At 38.7% G+C, this 19509-nt stretch overlaps 1 protein-coding gene across 5 annotated transcripts in view; it reads right to left on the bottom strand.

The window, feature by feature from the left end:
- The window catches only part of septin9b (septin 9b), a 66067-nt gene that overhangs the window by 33986 nt on the left and 12572 nt on the right, over positions 1–19509 (bottom strand). For 2 of the 5 annotated variants that reach the window (XM_077525769.1, XM_077525771.1), the window contains exon 2: positions 2598–3272. In XM_077525769.1, coding sequence (XP_077381895.1) covers positions 2598–3272 — 675 coding nt within the window. Of the gene's footprint in view, positions 1–2597; positions 3273–9439; positions 9552–15860; positions 15965–16456; positions 16588–19509 lie in introns of those variants that run through there. The other 3 variants (XM_077525772.1, XM_077525770.1, XM_077525768.1) reach the window with 3 other exon arrangements.

Raw genomic sequence — 19509 nt, 5'->3', positions numbered from 1 at the left:
GACACTTTGTATGTGAATGAATGAGACTGATTTATTTTAATGTTATTATTATATTAATATTTATTTATTTATTTATTTTTGATGACTAAGATGGACACACACATCCTTGGCCATGATTTTGCTGCAAGACGTTTTGTCTGATTTCCATATTTTTCGGACTATAATTTTTTATTTTTTATTTATTTTTTTTTACATTTTTTCTTCATAGTTTGGCTTGGACTTTCTGTATATTCAGGTCCAACTTGTCAAGTCAAGTCAAGTCAAGTCAAGTCAAGTCAAGTCATCTTTATTATGCACAAAAAAAAAGACTTTTAGACCAGTGTGATTTTTTTTTATGACCTGTTTTTTTTTTCTCCTTCTTCATTATGCATTTTTTGACTGTTGCAACCATTGCAATGACACAGCTTCAATTCAGCTTTTAACAAGCCAATAAGCAATTCAAAGCATGTTAAACTGGATATTTTCTAAATTCTATATTTTCAACAAATAACAATAACAATCTATGATGTTTTTTTCCATGTCTATAAAGTTCAGTTAAATATTTTAACAATGCTGACCAATCAAAAATTCTGCCAAAGGTTTGTTTAAAGAAGAAGTAGCAAAGTTGGATAATTATTTCTTGCAGGGGAGTAAAACCACTAAAAGTAACTCGAGGAGCTTTGAGAAACTAAAGCAAGACATGCTTCAAACAGATATGTGTCTTTATAGTAAGGGTGTTATAATCAAATATACAACATATGTCATTTTGTCATGTCAACAGCAACAGTTACTAATGACAATGCCGAAGTCTGGAAGTGATGTTGGAAGGCAACCGGCCAAGTGCATTGTGGTTATTGTAGGGCCTTTTCCATGCCCCTGTTACTTAACTCATCTTCCAGAATAATGGGAATAAACAGGCAAACGGCTTTCATCATCATCCTCACCAGAAAGCAACATATAAAATACTTGGCAGAGCAACTAATAGTAGTATGACAACACCAGCATTTATCAACCCCCTTACAACAGCATTTAAAGTGTAACTAATACTAATGGCCAAGGTTAAGCTTTCATAGCAAATCATTATAGTTCGCGGATTACCATAAATGCCAGACAGGCCTGCGAGGAAAAAGACATGCTCGCTTGTGTTACTGAGGGCTATGCAAGCCGTCACATTTAACACAATTTGTTACTGGATTTTTCTGGTCAGGAATGTGATGCTGTGGTGAGGGAGTGAGTGGAAAAGAAGCAAGAAGTGAAATGTCAGTAAAAAAAAAAACATAGAGAATCCAAATGGAAAACATTCTAATGTTTTTGTTTGTTTGTTTTAATCTATAGTGGGATTCAAACTTTCCTATAGCCCAGTCAACAGTTAACTTTCATAATTGTGCCAAATTGCGTTGATTGTTGTTTATTGGTGGTCTACCATTTGCTGCACCACTATGATGCCCCATTATGATAGGAACACAGCTATTAGGGACAGGAAAAAAACAAAAAACTAAATGTGCCTTTCGCCTACAGCCAGCTGGGATAAGTTCCAGCTTCAAAGTGACCCTGAAGAGGCTCTTGCAAGTCTTGGTGATATGAGGCACAATTTTGAGTGTAGCCAGAGCCTGTCATGGTAGAAGTATGAGAAGCGCAGCTATGCGTCCAAGAACAGCAGTACATTTTGGCTACAATTTGAATTCATTAAGAACGCATTTTGAACATGACCCCATGTACTACTATAAAGTACGTTGCCAGCATAAAAATCTGTCAAATTGTATTGTATGGGATCTGGTGATGTTGCTTCATACGTCCATGACTCACAAAAAGTTAGGGATATTCGGTTTTCAAGTGAAATTCAGGATGAACCTAAAATGTTCTACCTTTATGGGTGAACTTAACTGAAACACTAAACAATTGAAGATGTGTATTCAGATTATTAGAGATGGTCAAATTTGTGGTCCTGCTATTTCTCTGACTTTTTTTTGGACAGTTAATAATTCTTATGTTGTTCTAAATCTCATCTACTATGGCTGTTATACTATTGTTGACCACTAGATGGTGGCACACAACTTACTCTGGCATGGTGTGAATTTGAAAGAAGAAGAAGAAATAATTCAGAAGTCACCTGCACCGCCTAGTTTTACAATTTAAGGTCATCCTCTGTAATCCTGTTTGTTACGCCTACAGAATTTTTGCCAAATTTCATTTTATAATAGATACCCATACATTATATATTGATATATATTATAAGGTAATACGTTTGTCAGATTGCAAAAAAAAAAAAAAAAAAGCTGACTTTTATTAGTTCTATAATGCTATAAAAACAGTATAGTAGTTATTTATTTCTATATCGTGGATTTCACTTACGGTCAGGGTGGTCTGAAATGTAACCCCACAATGGAGTGGGGATTACTGTAGTGCATTTTATTTTATATTCATCCAAAAATGTCACCCAAGAGCTGAATACTGATAACATTGTGAGTACTAGTGTAAACAGTGCAAATGTATCGTATTGTTGGCAGTCTATCAAGTGAGTGAGATGCACACACCAAAATGCTAAAGAATCTAGGTGTTGTTTATGGGAAGAGAACAATGCATTTTGGGAAAAATACAAATGCTTAAGCAGGACTTACGGTCAGGGTTGGGGGATTTACGTCCAGCGTGGTTTGGTGAGGAGCATCGGAAGGTGGTGACGATGGTGTTGTGGTGAGGATTAGGATGGTGCGGGTGGTGCACTGCCGGATGGTGCCCGTTGTTCTCCACCGGAGCTCTGGTGATGCTGATCTCGGGTTTGCGAATGTCCCCGGGACTTGGAGGCTCAAACTTGCGGGTGTGACTTTGTTCTGGGGTGCGACTGGTCCCGTTGGTGTTACTGATGCCTTCGTTGCGGCGTGTCCCCGGGGAGTCCGTCTTGGCAAAAGTGACCTCCCTCTTGTGGCTCATTTCTGGTGTCCTGGAGTGGCCGAGGACCTCGGGACGCTTCAGGGCGCTGTTGGTTGCAAAGCGCGTGGATGCGGGACTTGTGGCGTCCAACTGCTTGCTGGGTGCGGAGCAGATATCGATGGACAGCTCTGAGCGGCGTGACACGGGTTCGGGTGTCTTGGAGCCACCTCCGCCCATGATGGAGCGAGGTTGGGTGTAGTTGAGGTTGTTGTTGTTAGTAACAGAGGTGGCGGTGCCCAGGTCGCGGTAGTAGATGCTGGTGGGAGACATGGCGTTGCGGTGGGGGGAGTTGGTTGTGCGTCTGGAGCCGGGAGAAGAGTGAGCTGACGTGTCAACATCCTCCACCTCGAAGGACCTCTTCAGAGCTGTGAGTAAAAGGACAAAGATTACACATTACTCACACCTCCAGCCTTCTAAAAATTGGAATTTGATCAAAATGCATCCATCCATTTTCTATTGCGCTTACTCTGTACAAATTAGACAAATTATTCACTTCTGCATTCACACATGTAGACAATTTAGGCGTCAATGACCTTAATGCATATGTTCTTGGAATGTGGTAGGAAGACATACTCGGAAAAATTCATGAGCGCACAGGACAACATGGGTCAGCTTATATTTAAACAGTTTAATGACTTTAGTACTCAGTTTCTTTTTATACTTGTGTCAAGACAAGTGTGACAGTTTATGTAGACGGTGTGAGGTGAATAAGGGTGTATTATGCTTATTAAGTTAAGGTTTTATATATTGAAGTTCTGATTACCTATGTCGAAATGTTACCTAAAACATTGCCTGTACACTTAATACAGTAACTTTTATTTTAGTGTCAGTTTGTTATTCCCGATATTATTGAACTAAATTCAGTCTGGCAAATCGACCAAATCTGAATTCAGAGCCATGCAATGCACTTTAGTTGACCTTTGAGGCACCACAGACTTTCGTAGGCACAAGTTTATGCAGTCTATAAAAGCATACTGTACAACAGGCACAAGCACATGAGGTCATAAAACTAATTAAAAAGTTCAGACCAACTCTTAAACACCCTAAAGCCTTATGGTGGAGGTCTCCCATCACCCACAGCACTTTGTTTCAGGAAATGTATGAGTTGTTTTGTCGTGACCTCAATGCTACATCTACTGTAACACATTAAAATATGGAGTTTTATGCAAAAGCATTTGAGGCATTTTATGTTTGCACACAATGGGCCAAGCATTGCTCACTTGGCCAGAATTTATGAGCAACACGAGCGCGCATCCTTCCTCGAGGTTAGTGGTGACAGGAGCAAATAGATGCACTGTACAAGATGATGATAGTGAGGGATGGGACTCCCCCCTTGGGTAGAGTGCACGAGCTGAGAATGAATGACGTGCCATGCCAGTGCCCACGAGCTGCTAACATAATGACACACGAACCAAGTCGTCTCCCTTAAAAGCTGCTCCCATCCAAAATGTTCATTATTTTATCAGTTTGCAGCCTCTGGTGCCTCTGTGCATGCGTGCGTGCCTTGTATGAAACGAGAACACTCGTGAGTTTCTGCATTACGAGAATGCATTAGTGTTTCTTTTTTTTTCCTTTTTCTTTTTTTTTAAGCGAGTAACCCGCAAAACGTTAACTATTAATCTAATTCACTGCTTTTAAGGTGCTTCATTCCAACTTGGACATTTGATACAACTCACCCTTTGACAAAAACAAGCGAACACCTCAAGGACACTTCCACCAAAGAAAAAAAAAATAGATGCACAGGATACAATAATGTACTTGTAAAGACTAGAGACAGCTAAACTAAAACAAAGTACTTTTTGGCTTGCTAACACAGTAGCACTGATGTGTTAAAAAAAAATAAAAAATACTGTTGGAACACAACAGTTACTACGTTAGCTTAGCAATAATTTAAATTTGTATTGCTAAAATGCTAACACAGTCACCTATGAGTTAAAAAAAAAAAAAAAAGATTTTACTTTCACACTGCAAATCTTAGAAGTTAATCTGTGTAAGAAATTGAATATTGTGTCTAATGTTAACATTTTTACAATAGGGACACAAAGGTTACCATGTTAACAATAATGCTTGTGCTAAAATTCTAGTCACCTACTACAAACAAATGGATTAACTGTTATACTGGATTAACTGTTAAACAAACTGTTATACAGTTAACATTAACTGGCATTTTGATGTTACACTATTGTGTCATTTCCTAAATATCATCATCTAGTAAGCTACAAACTTGTACAGAGGTCTGAAGAGTAAATCAACTGTATTGCCTCCTGCTAACACAATACAATATGCTAACATGCTTACCTAAATTTGAATGAACACCAATTGTATATAACAATTGTATATAACTGCCACATATGAAAAAGTCGATGACATTTGGATGGTGTTATAACATTGTGTCTTGAGGTAATGATTTTTTTTTGTATGTCACGTGACAACAATGCTAAACACACTACTTGGCAATGTTAGCACCAACGCTAATACTTAAATAGATCTTTCGTCTTATTAAAATTAAAATACACATCAATATAGTCTTAAGTTAAGTAGAGTTGATATTCACACAAAACATTATAGTGCTGGTAATAAGCTCAAACCACTCTCTTTCTCCCATTGCTCTATGAACCTCTCATGGAAACACAGTTCGTCATCCACTCCAGTACTATAAAACAGCTTGTAATGCCTTGAAGTGGATATTTATTCTAGAGAACTGTGCTAATTCGCTTGCCCGTGTCCTCCTCACCCCGGCGTTCCTTTTATTTTCAAAATGTTGAAGAGAAATCCCATCCAAGGTTGTGGCTACTTTCGAATTCAGCCAAAGTATGTGTTTGTCTGCCAACATTAGGCTGCAGATTATACAAGCAGCAGGAAAGTTTCACACACTTTAATGGCAACAATTTAAACTCATTTGAAAGCCCTTCGACACTTGTGGTAGTTTATTTTTTTTATACATAATATATAGGAGTTGCAGTGATAATAGAAGGGGTATCGTGATTTCCACATGGTTTGTCATGGAAAAGCAGCAGAAATGATTGGCCTGTTTCGATGACTATTTGTGTTCTTGGTTACTTTGTGATTATACGGCCTCAGTCTTGAGAATAAAGCACACAACCTGAGTGCTTGAGTTTGTATTCAAAGAGTGTGCAGTGAAGTGCACATGATTTAAAAGAAAATATGGACTGCACGCCGCACATGCTTTCAAGTTTGGGAATATACTTTAGGGGAATGGGAAATGGTACGCAGAGCATCTCCATGGCGATCATTCAATTCCGGCATTACGGTATCCCCAATTGTTTTTCAATGTGGTCAACTAAATAAACATGGAAATAGGTTTCCAATAATGTGAGCATGAATATTACAAGTACTATTACAAGTACTATACACAAGTCTGGGAATCAAGTCTGGGATCAAATGAAGGCGAGTTGTTCCGAGTGAAACGGCTGTGTTGGACTACCTATCAATTCAATGTCTCATATGGGAGAACAATGCAGAACAGACAGTAATGCTACAGTTTAGTGGTATTGCAAAAACAAAGATGGATGCAGCTGTGCTTTCACTATGCTTTCACGTTCACGATTATTTGTCGTAATGTCAGGTGTTAGGTTAGATGGCCTTTTTCTCATCGGTGTCATTGTGTTCTCTCTAGTACGGCACAACAATCATTCACACCATTGAGTACCATTACACGATCACGGACCTACAATATGGTCATGTTGAGTCACATGGTCTGCCGCAACAAAAATCATCGTTTCCAAGTATGAAGTGAGATCTAGCTGTACAAAACAGTAAAGTATATAGTGTATTTTCTTCGCAATAATATGTTCTATTTGCCTACACTTCATTGGTAGAATAAGAATCATATTAATCCACTTAAGGGGGCCAGACATTTTTGCCCAAGTGCCCTTGGGCTCGCATTGCGAACATCACAACTCATTTGTTTTCATTTGATCATGTTTTCATTTCATGTTTTCATTGATTTGTCACTCAATTGTGGTAGACATGCCAACCAAAGTGAAAGTTAATTTTCCAGGAGGCGCTACTGTGTCAATATTGACCTGGAAGAATGCTTTTTAAGTATTGGATTGCCTTCAAAAAGACAAATTATTTTTTGGCCTATGAACAATCACAATATAGAGACAATCTAGAAGTTGGAAATCCCATGTTTTAGTTGAGGTGAATATTGGTTCAGACCAACCTTGTCATCATAATCCCCTTTGAAATTCAAGTGATGAATACAATCACTCCCTAACTTGCTTATATACAGTGAGTTTATGTACAAAAGAATGAGCAGATGAATGGTCCATGTGGTGAAAACCAGCAAAAACAAACTGCATTTGTCAAGCCAAGGGCAGGCTATTGAAAGTATTTGGCTTTGTCAGACAAATCCTTGACGCCGTCAAACACACTCCCATGCTATACCCATTGTTGATGTTGGGGAGGAGTAATGCAGAAAAGCCACACGAAAAGATTGCTCAGGTTCGCGTGACCTCCAAAAACTTATTTTGTGCATGTTCTGGATGAAGATTTAAGATGTGAGGTAAATTGCGTGCAGATCTTGGGCGAATTCGCTACAAAGTTTGTGGTTATTTGTAGTAGCAGATGTTTGAATCACTAAGGGGCAATATCATCACCGGTGGAATTTTTACACAGTAACGAGGTAATCCAGCCAGCTGTTAAAAGGTGCTTGGCTACAGGCAACAACCTTTGACAGGTAAAACCGGGTTCAGCTCTACTTAATGGACTATCTCAGACACTGTTGATTTACATCAGTTGAAAGCAGAGGATGAGGACAGTGGTTAGATTCCACTTAACACCTCTGCTACCTGCAGGTTCCAATAGAAACACCAGGCTAAATCACAAGAGTCTAAGTATGCAATCCATTGTGAAGGGTTGAATCAATAAACATCATTAGGGAGAAAGAAGTTGTCCAAAACCAAATGTGTTATTTTTTTCAATCCTTTGTGGTCCAACAGTGTTTGTTTTTTTTAAGCATGGCACCTTTCCACAGACAGTCAAAATAACAAAGCTACACCGGTCTAAAAGTGAGCCGTTCTATTGATGAAAACATGAATGAGCGACTGTGAGGCTTGAGACCAGCTGGAGGAAGCAAGCATGGCCAGAGGAGGAAAAGGAAACAGGTAGAAGAGGGAGAAAGAAAGAAAGAAAAAAAAACAATGACAAAAGGAAGCCATGTCGGTTCCACAAACAATGAAGACACGTGTTGTGACTACTTGTAAAAGTACACATCTTTGGGGGAGCCTCCGACATTATATTCTTCTCTTGAATGATAAATTGCGATTGGGTGGCAACCAGTCCAGGGTGTCCCCCGCCTACTGCCCAGAGCCAGCTGAGATAGGCGCCAGCACCCCCCGCGACCCCTGTGAGGAATAAGCGGTCAAGAAAATGGATGGATGGATGGATCTTGAATGATAAACCGAGCCATTATTGTGTACACGTCTTATTTCCGCTTACTTCCCGGTACTGACACCGGCTGACTTTTTGTGCTGACTAAAGTAGACTTTAGTCACCTTTGCATCCGCTATTGTTTTGTCAAAGCTTGACCTTCTTCTAGTTGGTCATTAGGAGCCAGACATGACCAGTCGTAAACTGTCTCAGTGCAGCAAGAGTAGTGATTTGTTAAAGGTAAACGAACCGCGCCCTGAGGCACACCATGTATATATGTGGCTTGGTGGCCTGGTGGGATGAATGTGTACTATTATCTGGCTCAAGCTGAAAATACTGACATTAGAAAGCATTAAGTTCCATGTGAGCTGACATCAGATTTTTCACGACACTAAATAAAGAAATTGCGATTTCAAAACAACCTTTCCATTGGGAGGAAATTCCACGGTCAAACTTTCACCATCATACAGCGTTCATTAACTGTCCAGGCATTTTTTTCCCCAAGTAACATTTTAACATTCTTAAAGGTTAAACGTGTCAACATGAGTTGGAGTGCAGGTGCCTTGGTTACAGTGTGATTTTGAGCAATATAGTGCCAACTCTCTTGAAGTCATACATTTAGAATTCCAAATTTTTGTGCCACTTGAGAAGCTCAATTTTTTTTTTATAATTGTAAATTTTAAATTGAAGAAACACAGGGACATTTACTGTAACTTTAGATGTTCCACTGTATGAGATTGGCAAGGAAAAATTGTTGAAAAATGTGTATTTAATATGACAAAATTAAGTACCATTTGCTGTTAAATTAACTCAGTCAATCTATGCTAGCACAATACTAGCAAAATATGCTAATGCTATATGCTTAACAAAACATGAGAATGCATTTCTAGCAGTTAAGCCACTGTCAGCTACTTAGATTAGTTATTTCTAATGTTCAACTAAGACTGAAGTCTTTTTATGACCTTAGTCCATATATGTATACACTATATGCCATATATGTATTATGACAGCTGAAAGGCTTTTTGTAACTAACTTTGATGGGAGACATCATTTTGAATCATAAGTCATTCAATTATACATTACAGTCACATACATGCACTTTATTCTCGTAACGTGTCAATGAAGAAACAACACAAACCTTCAAAATCTGAAATGATTCCATCCAAGTGTGGATTGACTCCAGAATCCGACATATTTTTAGTGTTGGTTGCTCGTGTCCAAATGGTGGCAACAAGTGTCACACGCCCACAACTCTCTTAAACTTTGTGGGACTGGCCACGAAGATGTGTATTAAACTATGTTTAAACTTTGGAGAATGAACGTGCATGTTGCCTCCTCCTTTTCCCCTCCCTGTAGGAGAAGACACACTCCCCTCTACTCCCTCCATGTCCTGCGTGTGTGTTTCCCTTGCCCCAACACACACAATCTCCAACACGCACGCACAAATATGGCAACTGTCTATGTACTGTACATGTACAGTTCAGGTGGTCCATTGGCATAGTGATTTCAATCACTTGTATCGCAAATCATCTTTCCATGTTGAAATGGATAGATATGCCATTAATCTGTGAAAAAAAAGAAAAGAAAAAAAAACCTGAATCCACACAAGTCATGCGATTGACCAACTACACCATCAAGAACTTGTGCCATTGAATTATCTACATACTGTAAGTATAAATGTAGCCTCACACAACCTATAATCAGCCAAGATCTCTCTTACAGCCAAGGCTCTTTAAGTACTGTAATGTATATATCTCATTTACAAGTGTCACTTTTGGCCAAGAGGCCCCCCATAAGCCAGCTGGCATGTTAATTAAAGTGCGCTCACTTCAGCGGTCGCCATTTTCTTATGTGTGACAGAAAAACCATGAGTTGACTTCCTGGTAAAAGTTGACATTAGGAAAGCAGGACGGCGCCTCTGGGCAATCAGTGAGATTCCAAGCACCTAACCCACCTTCTGGAAGAACGTGTTATCAGGGGAAATGGAAATGTTAGGATCGAGGGACACATCCTAACAGGTTATCTTGGACCACCGCAATGACCCTTTTTGGGTACGTTTAGAAGATGCATGGCAGGTTAGTACAACGCTTTCACCTTTGCGTGCACAAAAATGTCATTTTATGTATCTAAAAGTATGTTAATCATCATGTTAATCGCAACAGGGATCATCAAGTCTAGCTTTTTTGGTAGCGATCACAAGACGGTAATGAGAACTGGCTCAGTCTATGTGACTCAGTGCCAACTTTGATTTTAGACCTATATGTTTTTTTCAGGGCCAATACCAATGCCGATTATTAGTAGTCAAGGAGGCTGATAACCGATATTTGGAGCCGTTTTTCAGTGAAAAGGTGGGAAACATATGAGCGTCAAAATTTTCTAAAATATAAATGCCAATCTTGACTTTGTTGTAATGTCTTAAAGCATGTTTAATGAACAATTTTTCAAACTTTTAATTTTTTTTTATTTTTTTTTTTTATCTTAGACAATTGACATCCTTTTCAATTTCTAACAAAATTTTCATGGAGCTCTCAAGGTTATCAGTACATCTTAAAAAGTTAAATGGAAACAAACACGTAAATATCTACAATAAATATTTTTTTTCAAAAATTAAAAAAAAAATACCTGAAATCTTAAAATGTTCACATTTCTTCGTTTTAATGTAAAAAAAAAACAAACAAAAACGGCCATAAGGTTCCCATTGGTTGGTTGGTTATACAAGTTGAAGTTTAAAAAAAATGAGAAAAGAAAAAAATGTCAATAGTTCATAATTTACATGGTCAAAAAGGAGTAGTAACATACAAGTTAAACAATAGAAGAAAAAAAAAAACATGTTTATCTTAAGGGCACAGATGTATTAGTCATCAGCATCGCTAATAAAGTTCACTGAAAATTTAAATGAACAGTTCCCTGAGATTAAAATGGTTTTAGATTTACTTTTTATCAGCCATCAGATTTTTTAAAAAGGCAAATAGTAATATGTGTCAAAATGCCCTATAGCCACGCAGATCGGTCTGTCGCTAGCTTACACAACACTTAGCTTTAAGCATTATCATTTGCATTGATGCTATGCTAACGCAACACTAGCTGTGTCCCGGCTAGTCTCCTAAGAGACGACTGAAGGTGATGTTTTGGTTGCCATTGCAATGATGGAGATTCTATTATCCGAGTAATGACTAGCCAGTAGCACATCAACACAATTGTGGAGCTACTATTTTAAGGTACATTTATTCCTTAGTTCTGTTGAAAAATCTAAATTAGCCTTGTATTTGACACATTCTGCTGCCTAGCTCTAGTCTGTATGTCATTCAGGAAAGAAAACAAAACTAATGATTGAATATGAGTATTGAACGAACATGTAAAATCATAAGAAGGAAGTCAACTCTCAAAGGAAATCAACGCTCACCAGCACAGGAAGCAGGACTGTCCACTCCCAGACTGTTATATCTAATCACCATTGATTACACATCACAACAGTGTTTCTATGACAAACACGCAAACAGTCACAGCTGGTGCTTTAACAGGCTGCAAGGACCGATTTGAGCCAATAGCTCCATTCTAGTGGACGCTAATAAGACGCCAAACCCGGCCTACAACACCCGAGAGGTCAACTGCGACACAGGGAAACATTGTGCGTTTATGGCGCAGTCGCTGGTGAGTTGTCACGGGATGAGGAACAGAAAATGGAGCAGGGTAAACACGTAGTATTTGAGAATATCAGGGGAGTTAACCCTTAAAATTCTTGACATTTTGCTTTTTTAATTGGAGTACACATAACTCACATCACAGACCCTACAGTTTGTGCGTGCGTTCGGGCCCGCACACTGCACGTGCTAGCGAAAACATAGTAGACAACATAGTCACATGTATATAAATAAAAGTATATAAATACACACTGTACTTAGACACATCGGAGTGTGTGGCCCATCAGCAGCATTGCCAGCTCAAAGTGAGTCGTGTTGTAAAAGCTGCACCGCAAAGTTTTAGAGCACACACATAAAGAAAAAAAAACAAAACAGTGAGAAAAACAGATTATAGCACAGCCAGTGTATTTATGTCAACATAGTCACAGACTAGTGGCTGAGAGAATGTGGAAAGGTTCCAAAACAACATCTGGGGACGCCTGTGTATGCGCGTGCACGCGTGCTGCTGTTGTGTTCAAGTGTCTGATGGGTAAATCAGCCAAACCAAAATGAATTTGCATCATTTGCCAGTGCTAAGGAATGACACCAGAGTTGGACTTGTATGTGTATCTTTAGTAGAGATGTAACGACATCCAAACATCACGACGATATTATCACGATATGAAGGTCACGATACGATAATTATCACGATATTGTTGGCGATATTTAAAAAAAGATCACAATATTGTAAAAAAGAGAGCTCATACTAAAAAAAAAGCAATATTGTGCTTTTGTACAAAACAGCAATGCATATAAACCACCTATTGAGGCACTTACTTTGTAATGCAAGCACACTTTGATCGCTTCACAAGCAAAACATGGAAGGCCAAAACATCCCTAATGAAAATCAAATTGCACTAATAAACTAGCCACGAGAGGGTGCTAGAACTGCACAAATGGAAATCAACCTGACTTTTTTTTATTAATAAATGTGTTCCTTTTAAATATTGGGAACATGACGACGACAATATTGTGGCAGTTTTAATATCGCAATATCACGTTATTGCCCTTATCGTGACATCCCTAATCTTTAGTGCAAAATAACTTCATCTGCTTAGGATGGACCATCAGTTCTGGACTAAAATTAGATAAATGTATTTAGTAAGTTTTTTTATTGTTGTTGTTGTTTTTTTGCAAACCCAATATAAGTAAGTGTGTTAATTATAATTTCATATCAGGATGAATGTATTCCAGTGACATTTTAACACGCAAAATGTTTATGACATTATGTTTAAATGCATGGCAAGATTCCAACATATCCAGGAAAGAATATTTTGAAATGTATTTATATTTTCGCCATTAAGTATTCTCAAAATGAGAATATTTATGAATTGGGGGGGTGGGGTTCAAGAATAATTACATAAAATTAATAGAAAAACAACAGAGCTTCTTCTAGTAAAGATTTTACAAGTTACAATGAAAACTTTTTTCAAGGAGTTGTTTCATAGTACGCATGTGGGTATGAAGACACATACAAAAGGTCAAAATACATTCTGTAAGTCAAAGGAATTAGAATATGATGAGCTATAATAGCCATAATTACCATAAATTTGTAACAACGAGGGTATATTATACAGGATGTTTCAAATGGATTCCTTTTAAAAGGAGTTGTTGACAAATTTGAACTGAAGTTTCGTGCATAAACTGAATGCTATGCACATAAACACAATTGATACGGAATGAAATGATTCACAAATTGGATGCATATGGATTTTTCTGTTTATTTTCTTCTTGCGGTCAGCTGAGGGCGCTCGTCTTACATCACGACACTGGATAATGTCACCTGTCACACACACACATGCACACATTTATTAAAGGCCCAATTACTCACAATGCTTCAATAATGAAATATGAAATGAATGACAAAACGGGAGGGCGAAGGCGTTTACTCCTAAAGGATTTCCTCTACACCTCTTTTGTGGAACATACTGAACTTTCTTGATTTCCTTCAAAGTGAGATCATGACTGCTTAGGCTGCAAGTCTGCTATAGTGCCTCCATTTCTGTTAAGTGTGTCCATTAAGTCATCTAGTTGTACTTATTGGGGTCTTTTGGTCTTAGTGACACAGGACTGTGGTCATGTACATAATAGTGCAATATGCATAAATTAGCCATAATGGAATCTGCTGCAACAGACATCATACCTCAATTAACCCCTAAGGGATTTTCCACTTGACATATATCTACATATCTACAACTGTATTACTTTTATTATTATTTTTGCTCTAATCTATTATGTAGCCCGCTACCAAATGGCTGGTTGAGAACCATTGCCTTAAAAAGGTAAAAATACCGTCACGTGCTAACAGTTAGCTTGTGCGACTATGGAGTTTCCCATTGTATGCTAGCATTCAGGTAGCCAAACCTATGTGGTTGCTTTAAATACACGTGTAACTCTCTTTGTTTGATAATTAGTTTGGCAGTAACCTTTAACTGACAGTGACATAAACAGCTCGAAGCCTCTTTCTAATTATATCTGTCAAACTGCCACTTTCTGTGGAGTGAGTTGAGTCACCTGCCACCATACAGCACTCTCAATTTTGTACAAAGTCAAAGCAAAAAAAAATAAAATGGGCCAACCGACAGGCATAGGGGCTAAATCTTAAAAAAAATAAAAATAAAATAAAATAAAATCAATCAATCAATCAATCAATTTCAAGGCATCCCTGTATTCTATGGCAATATATTTGATTTGGAGAATGAATGAATAAATGAATATTTGAAATATGTGAAACCAACGTTATTGGTGGAGAGCCAAGATTTGAACCCAAAACCTCTCTACTGAGAAGACATTAAACACATGCTCCACTGTGCAAATTAAAACAACCCTCCTTATAATGCAGTACAGTTGTACCTCACTACAACCACAATAATTGTAAGATTAATTCCTCTTCTACAGTAAAGTGTCATTAACTGGACATTTTATTATCTTGTACAGGTGACTGAGGTGAGCAGAGGTCACATGGGCCACATAATCTGTGAATTAATTCCCCCATCGGTAAATTTCAGACAGTCAGCAGTATAAATCGAAAATATTTCCAAAAGAATCTCTTTTTGTTGGGGCATTGTCATGACAACAGGTGCAAACACTGCAGCAGCAAGAACACACGGGTTGAAATTCAGGAAGTGGCCCAACCCGAGTCAAACGTATCATAGGAAGTAACGCCTGGAAGGAAATGTTAAAAAGAAAAAAAGAAAAATATGAATCGCCCACAAAGCTTCAGAGAAATAAATGATGGTGGATACTACAACACTGACACCATGTGGACATTTTGCACACATGAGGTCCAGTGAGTTAAGATGTTTTATCCACAACTGAATTAAAAGCCAATTTGTGCAAGTGTCATTCATCTTGACGTCCGGATTTAATCAGGCTAAGAATCTGGATTAGCTCTCAATGCAGACAAGCCGCTGTTCCACTAAACTGAGCAAACATTCAAATCAATACAGTTACAGTTTAATGGCACAACCAAAACATCGCAGGATTCAGGACTCGCATGATCTTCTGTCAAATCAGCTGACATTTACTCCTCTCCGGCCTCCTTTGCATCTTAAAATAAACCATCTGCATCTGTCACAATTAATCCAATCTCCTATGGATGCATGGGGACTTCACACTGCTCATGCATTGACAAGCACAGCAGCCACTATTCGACACAAGAAGATTTAAAGTGGGCTAGTGACAGGCCATCACTGGAGCTTTACTAAGTGCTGCTCCACATATGCTAGTTCTTCACTACAGTGATAGTGTGCATGCACTTCTTAAGATCTGAGAGGGGAAACCACAGAAAGAAAGAGATCAGGCCAATCAAAAGCAATCAGGATGACTAACAGACTGCCTCCTCTCATGCAAGTAGTTAAGAAATGGACTGTAACTTACTGGCTATTCTGGCTCGCTCCATAATTCCACCTCAAAGAGCCACTTTATGGAACTTACTCTCCCTCCGTCCCTCTCCACTTCTTCATGAACAACTTCCCCTTTTCATGCCCCGACCGAGTGACTCCTGACGCCCCGTCACCCTGTCCCCCCCTGCGCTCAACCCTCCCCTCTCTCCTCCCGCCCTCCTTCGCTTTGACTTCCTCCAACTTTTAATGTCTTCAGTCTGTCAGAGTAACAACTGACGTCGGTGGGCCATGTGCGACTCATATGGAGTCCCTTTTTTTGTTGTTGTTGCTTTCTTCTTCCTTTTCTATACTCAACACCAAAATGGCTTCCTGGCCCTGCTCACCTTCATGAAAATCCAAACTGGGATTTATTATTCTTATAGAGGCAGAATCATGTACTTTACTGATGTCAATGTGGTTGCTGACTGTGCAGTAGAGGCTGGATGTTTATACAAAACTATTGGGTTCAAATCGCAGCTCAGGCCTTTCTGTGTGAAGTTTGCAATATTCTCCATGACTGAAATATGTCCCACCGGGTTGTCTATAGGCTACTAGGGCACAATAATAGGTGCTAGCCACCAGTTAACTCACAAGCTAATAGGGGTTCCTCTCGGCAGCAGGCATGTACACAGCATCATCTCTTCGCTTGGGTATTTAAATAACACCAAGCTTTTCAGTAGCTTTTCAGTAAAGTGTGGCATGCTAGCTTAGTAGCTCGCTAACTGCGGCTCGTTTACTCAACTCTGCAAGTAGCCAATCATATTTCACCCTGCTAAGACGTCCCCTCAAAAAAAAAAAAGGAAAGAAAAGTTCATTACTGGTGACAGATGATATAAACGTTAATGTAGCCTTGACTTTTTAAAAACCATATAGTAAACTGTCAAACGAGTAATCGGCACATGGTAACAGTACTCCATAAATAGCATGATAAATAATATGAGAAAAATGTATTTATACACATTCATGTTGGAATTGAGTGAATACTCTGTTAAAGATAGAAAGAAGCAGTTTTATCGTCGTCTTATTGTCGGATCCGATGTAGCAGATGTCCTTATTGCAAAATCACCACAGGGAGACTTTTATGTACACACAGCAGATTGAAAGTGACTTCATCAGCGATTTTTAAACTGTGGCCTCGCATTGAGGGGGGGGAAAAAAGAGGAAACGGGCACTGACAATATGTAACCAAAAGGAAATATTAATTAAACATCCTTCATCTAGCAGACGTTCAGCAGTAGCTTTGAGGGTACCAACCCGATATGCAGCCACTGTACCGTAACCGTACCCATAAAGCTACAGTGGAAGCTGGATCCAACTCTGAAAACATTTTCAGTAAAAATATGCCACTAAAGTCACATAAAACTTTGAAATGGCTGATTGTGAAATGGAATTTGAAATCTCCACAGCTCAATGTAGTATCCAATGATTAACTCAATGCCCTGCGATTGGATGGCAACCAGTCCAGGGTGTCCCCCGCCTACTGGCCAGAGCCAGCTGAGATGGGCGCCGGTACCCGCCTGCGACCCTTGTGAGGAATGAGCGGTCAAGAAAATGGATGGATGGATGGATGATTAACTCAAATTTTGTGTTTTGTCTGGCCTTCTTTGCGACACAGGATATCCCAGAAGGTATGTGGGCATAGACATGTTACTGGGTCAACTTGATAAGACTATGTTAAATGACAAAAAAAAAAAAAAAAAACATACAAATATACACATTGCTTCTATCTCACAAAGCTTTTATGATCGTGACAGGTCAACCCTAGGCTGAATCGCATTCAATTTATTTCCTATGGGAAAAAAAACTCCCACACTGCACTGTTGAGTTCTTAATGTCAAAATTTGGAAGGGGTCAAGGGCCACTTGGGGAGCCCCATTCCCAGTGTGAAACACAAAACTGTCAAAGAAAAAGACAACAGCTCACTTCCTTTTTTCTTTCAGAGACCATTAAAGTGAACATGTGTTATACCTGCACAACAACCGCTCCTAAAAATTGTGTTTAAGAGTAGATCTGACAAAATGAAATGACATAAAGACAAATGGAGGATCAAGAGCGATTTCAACAATCAAACAAACCTTCTCCCACCCTCTTAAATCCTGGTGCGCGTTCAGACATCAGAGCAGCGATGTGAGGCAAAGCAAAGGAAGATTAAGGATTTGTTTTTGTTTTTTTGTTTTTTTTTAAGCATGAGCATGCATTGTCAACCCAGAGATGATGACAGTGGAGAAAGCCATTCAATTGTAAGTTGCAACTACTGTCCGTGCATATAATTACAACAAGTCCGTTGTTCAATTTCTGCACGTGCGTCTGTGACACGACAGTGTTGACATTGTCTTGAGCAAGAGCATGCAAGTGTGTGTTGTCACAGTTCTCATGTGGTTAATCAGCCTATTGTGTCATGCTGTGATCATGTTGAGATTGAATAAAGAGAGATAGACAGGATTAGTTCTTAAATGCTCCTCTGTGTATTCATTTCATTTTACCAACGTTCTATTATAAAGGACATACGATATAAATTGTTTTGTTTTTTTCTTTTATTGTGCAAATACACCTGCAAATTGTTTTTAAAACGCTAAAGTAAAAAATAAAAAATGAAGTAGACATATTTTTCTGAGATTCCCATCCTCAAGAAAATATTACTCCTAGTATAGGGATGACATCATACCATCTGGTTGGACGCTTCATAATTCAAAATGTAATCAAGAGGGAGTTTGCCAAAAAAAAAAATTAATGACTTTTTTGTCATATTTGTTTAAACTGTCAGTATGACGTGACAGTAGTACATGGGGAAAATAATTTGAAAATAATAGTCCTCTCTGGTCCCATCTGGTGCCTCTAATTTGATTTGCAACCACAATGAAAACAAAAAAAAACAAAAACACCAATCACAGACAGGAGGCTTGACAGTCAAAGTGTCAATCATCAAGCTGACCTATTAGTTATAGTAAATTCCTTCCCATTTACTTCCAAATTCACGTTTGTGTTCTCATTCGCATCGCATCGTCGGTAGCAAGACGGACTTGCGAAGCAGGCTGTGACAGGAACTACAACTACTTACTGCTTTCGCATCTAAAATCATGTGAAACATAGTCCTACTGTGGTCATCTGTGGTTAGAAAACGCAAGTTGATCTTTCTAGTGGTGTATCTCCAATGTGTGACCGATGTGAGATAAACAACAGCGAACTCACAATAGCTGTTGGTACCGTGTAAAAAAGGTTGGATAATGAGTGCACTGCATCGACATGTTTAGCGCTGTTGAAGAGTCACCCAGGATAGCATTTAGTATCAACGATTCATGCTCAGTCTTTCGCACCTCCCCTTCTTGATAAAGATTGACTAGTGATGAAATTAGGTGAAATTATAGCATCCTACTTTTTCAATTTGAAAATCTGGTCACTAAATAACACTCCATACGTCATACAAACAGCGTAGCAGCCGTGGCTAACGTCATCTTGTTTACAGTGCTAATGCTAGTTTAAATAATGCTAGCGCTGCTATTTTGTTGAAGCTGTATATGTATTCTTTGAGACTATTTATCATTACATGTAAGTCATGCTACCAACATAGCAGTGGTGGCTAACATTGACTTGTTGACTGTCAATGCTATCATAGTATTGCTAGCGCCTCTGTTGTTAAAACTTGA

The sequence above is a fragment of the Festucalex cinctus genome, chromosome 6 (genome assembly GCF_051991245.1).
Source record: "Festucalex cinctus isolate MCC-2025b chromosome 6, RoL_Fcin_1.0, whole genome shotgun sequence".
NCBI lineage: Eukaryota > Metazoa > Chordata > Actinopteri > Syngnathiformes > Syngnathidae > Festucalex > Festucalex cinctus.
Note: the sequence above shows the minus strand (reverse complement) of the source record. Positions and strands in the feature narration are given on the sequence as shown.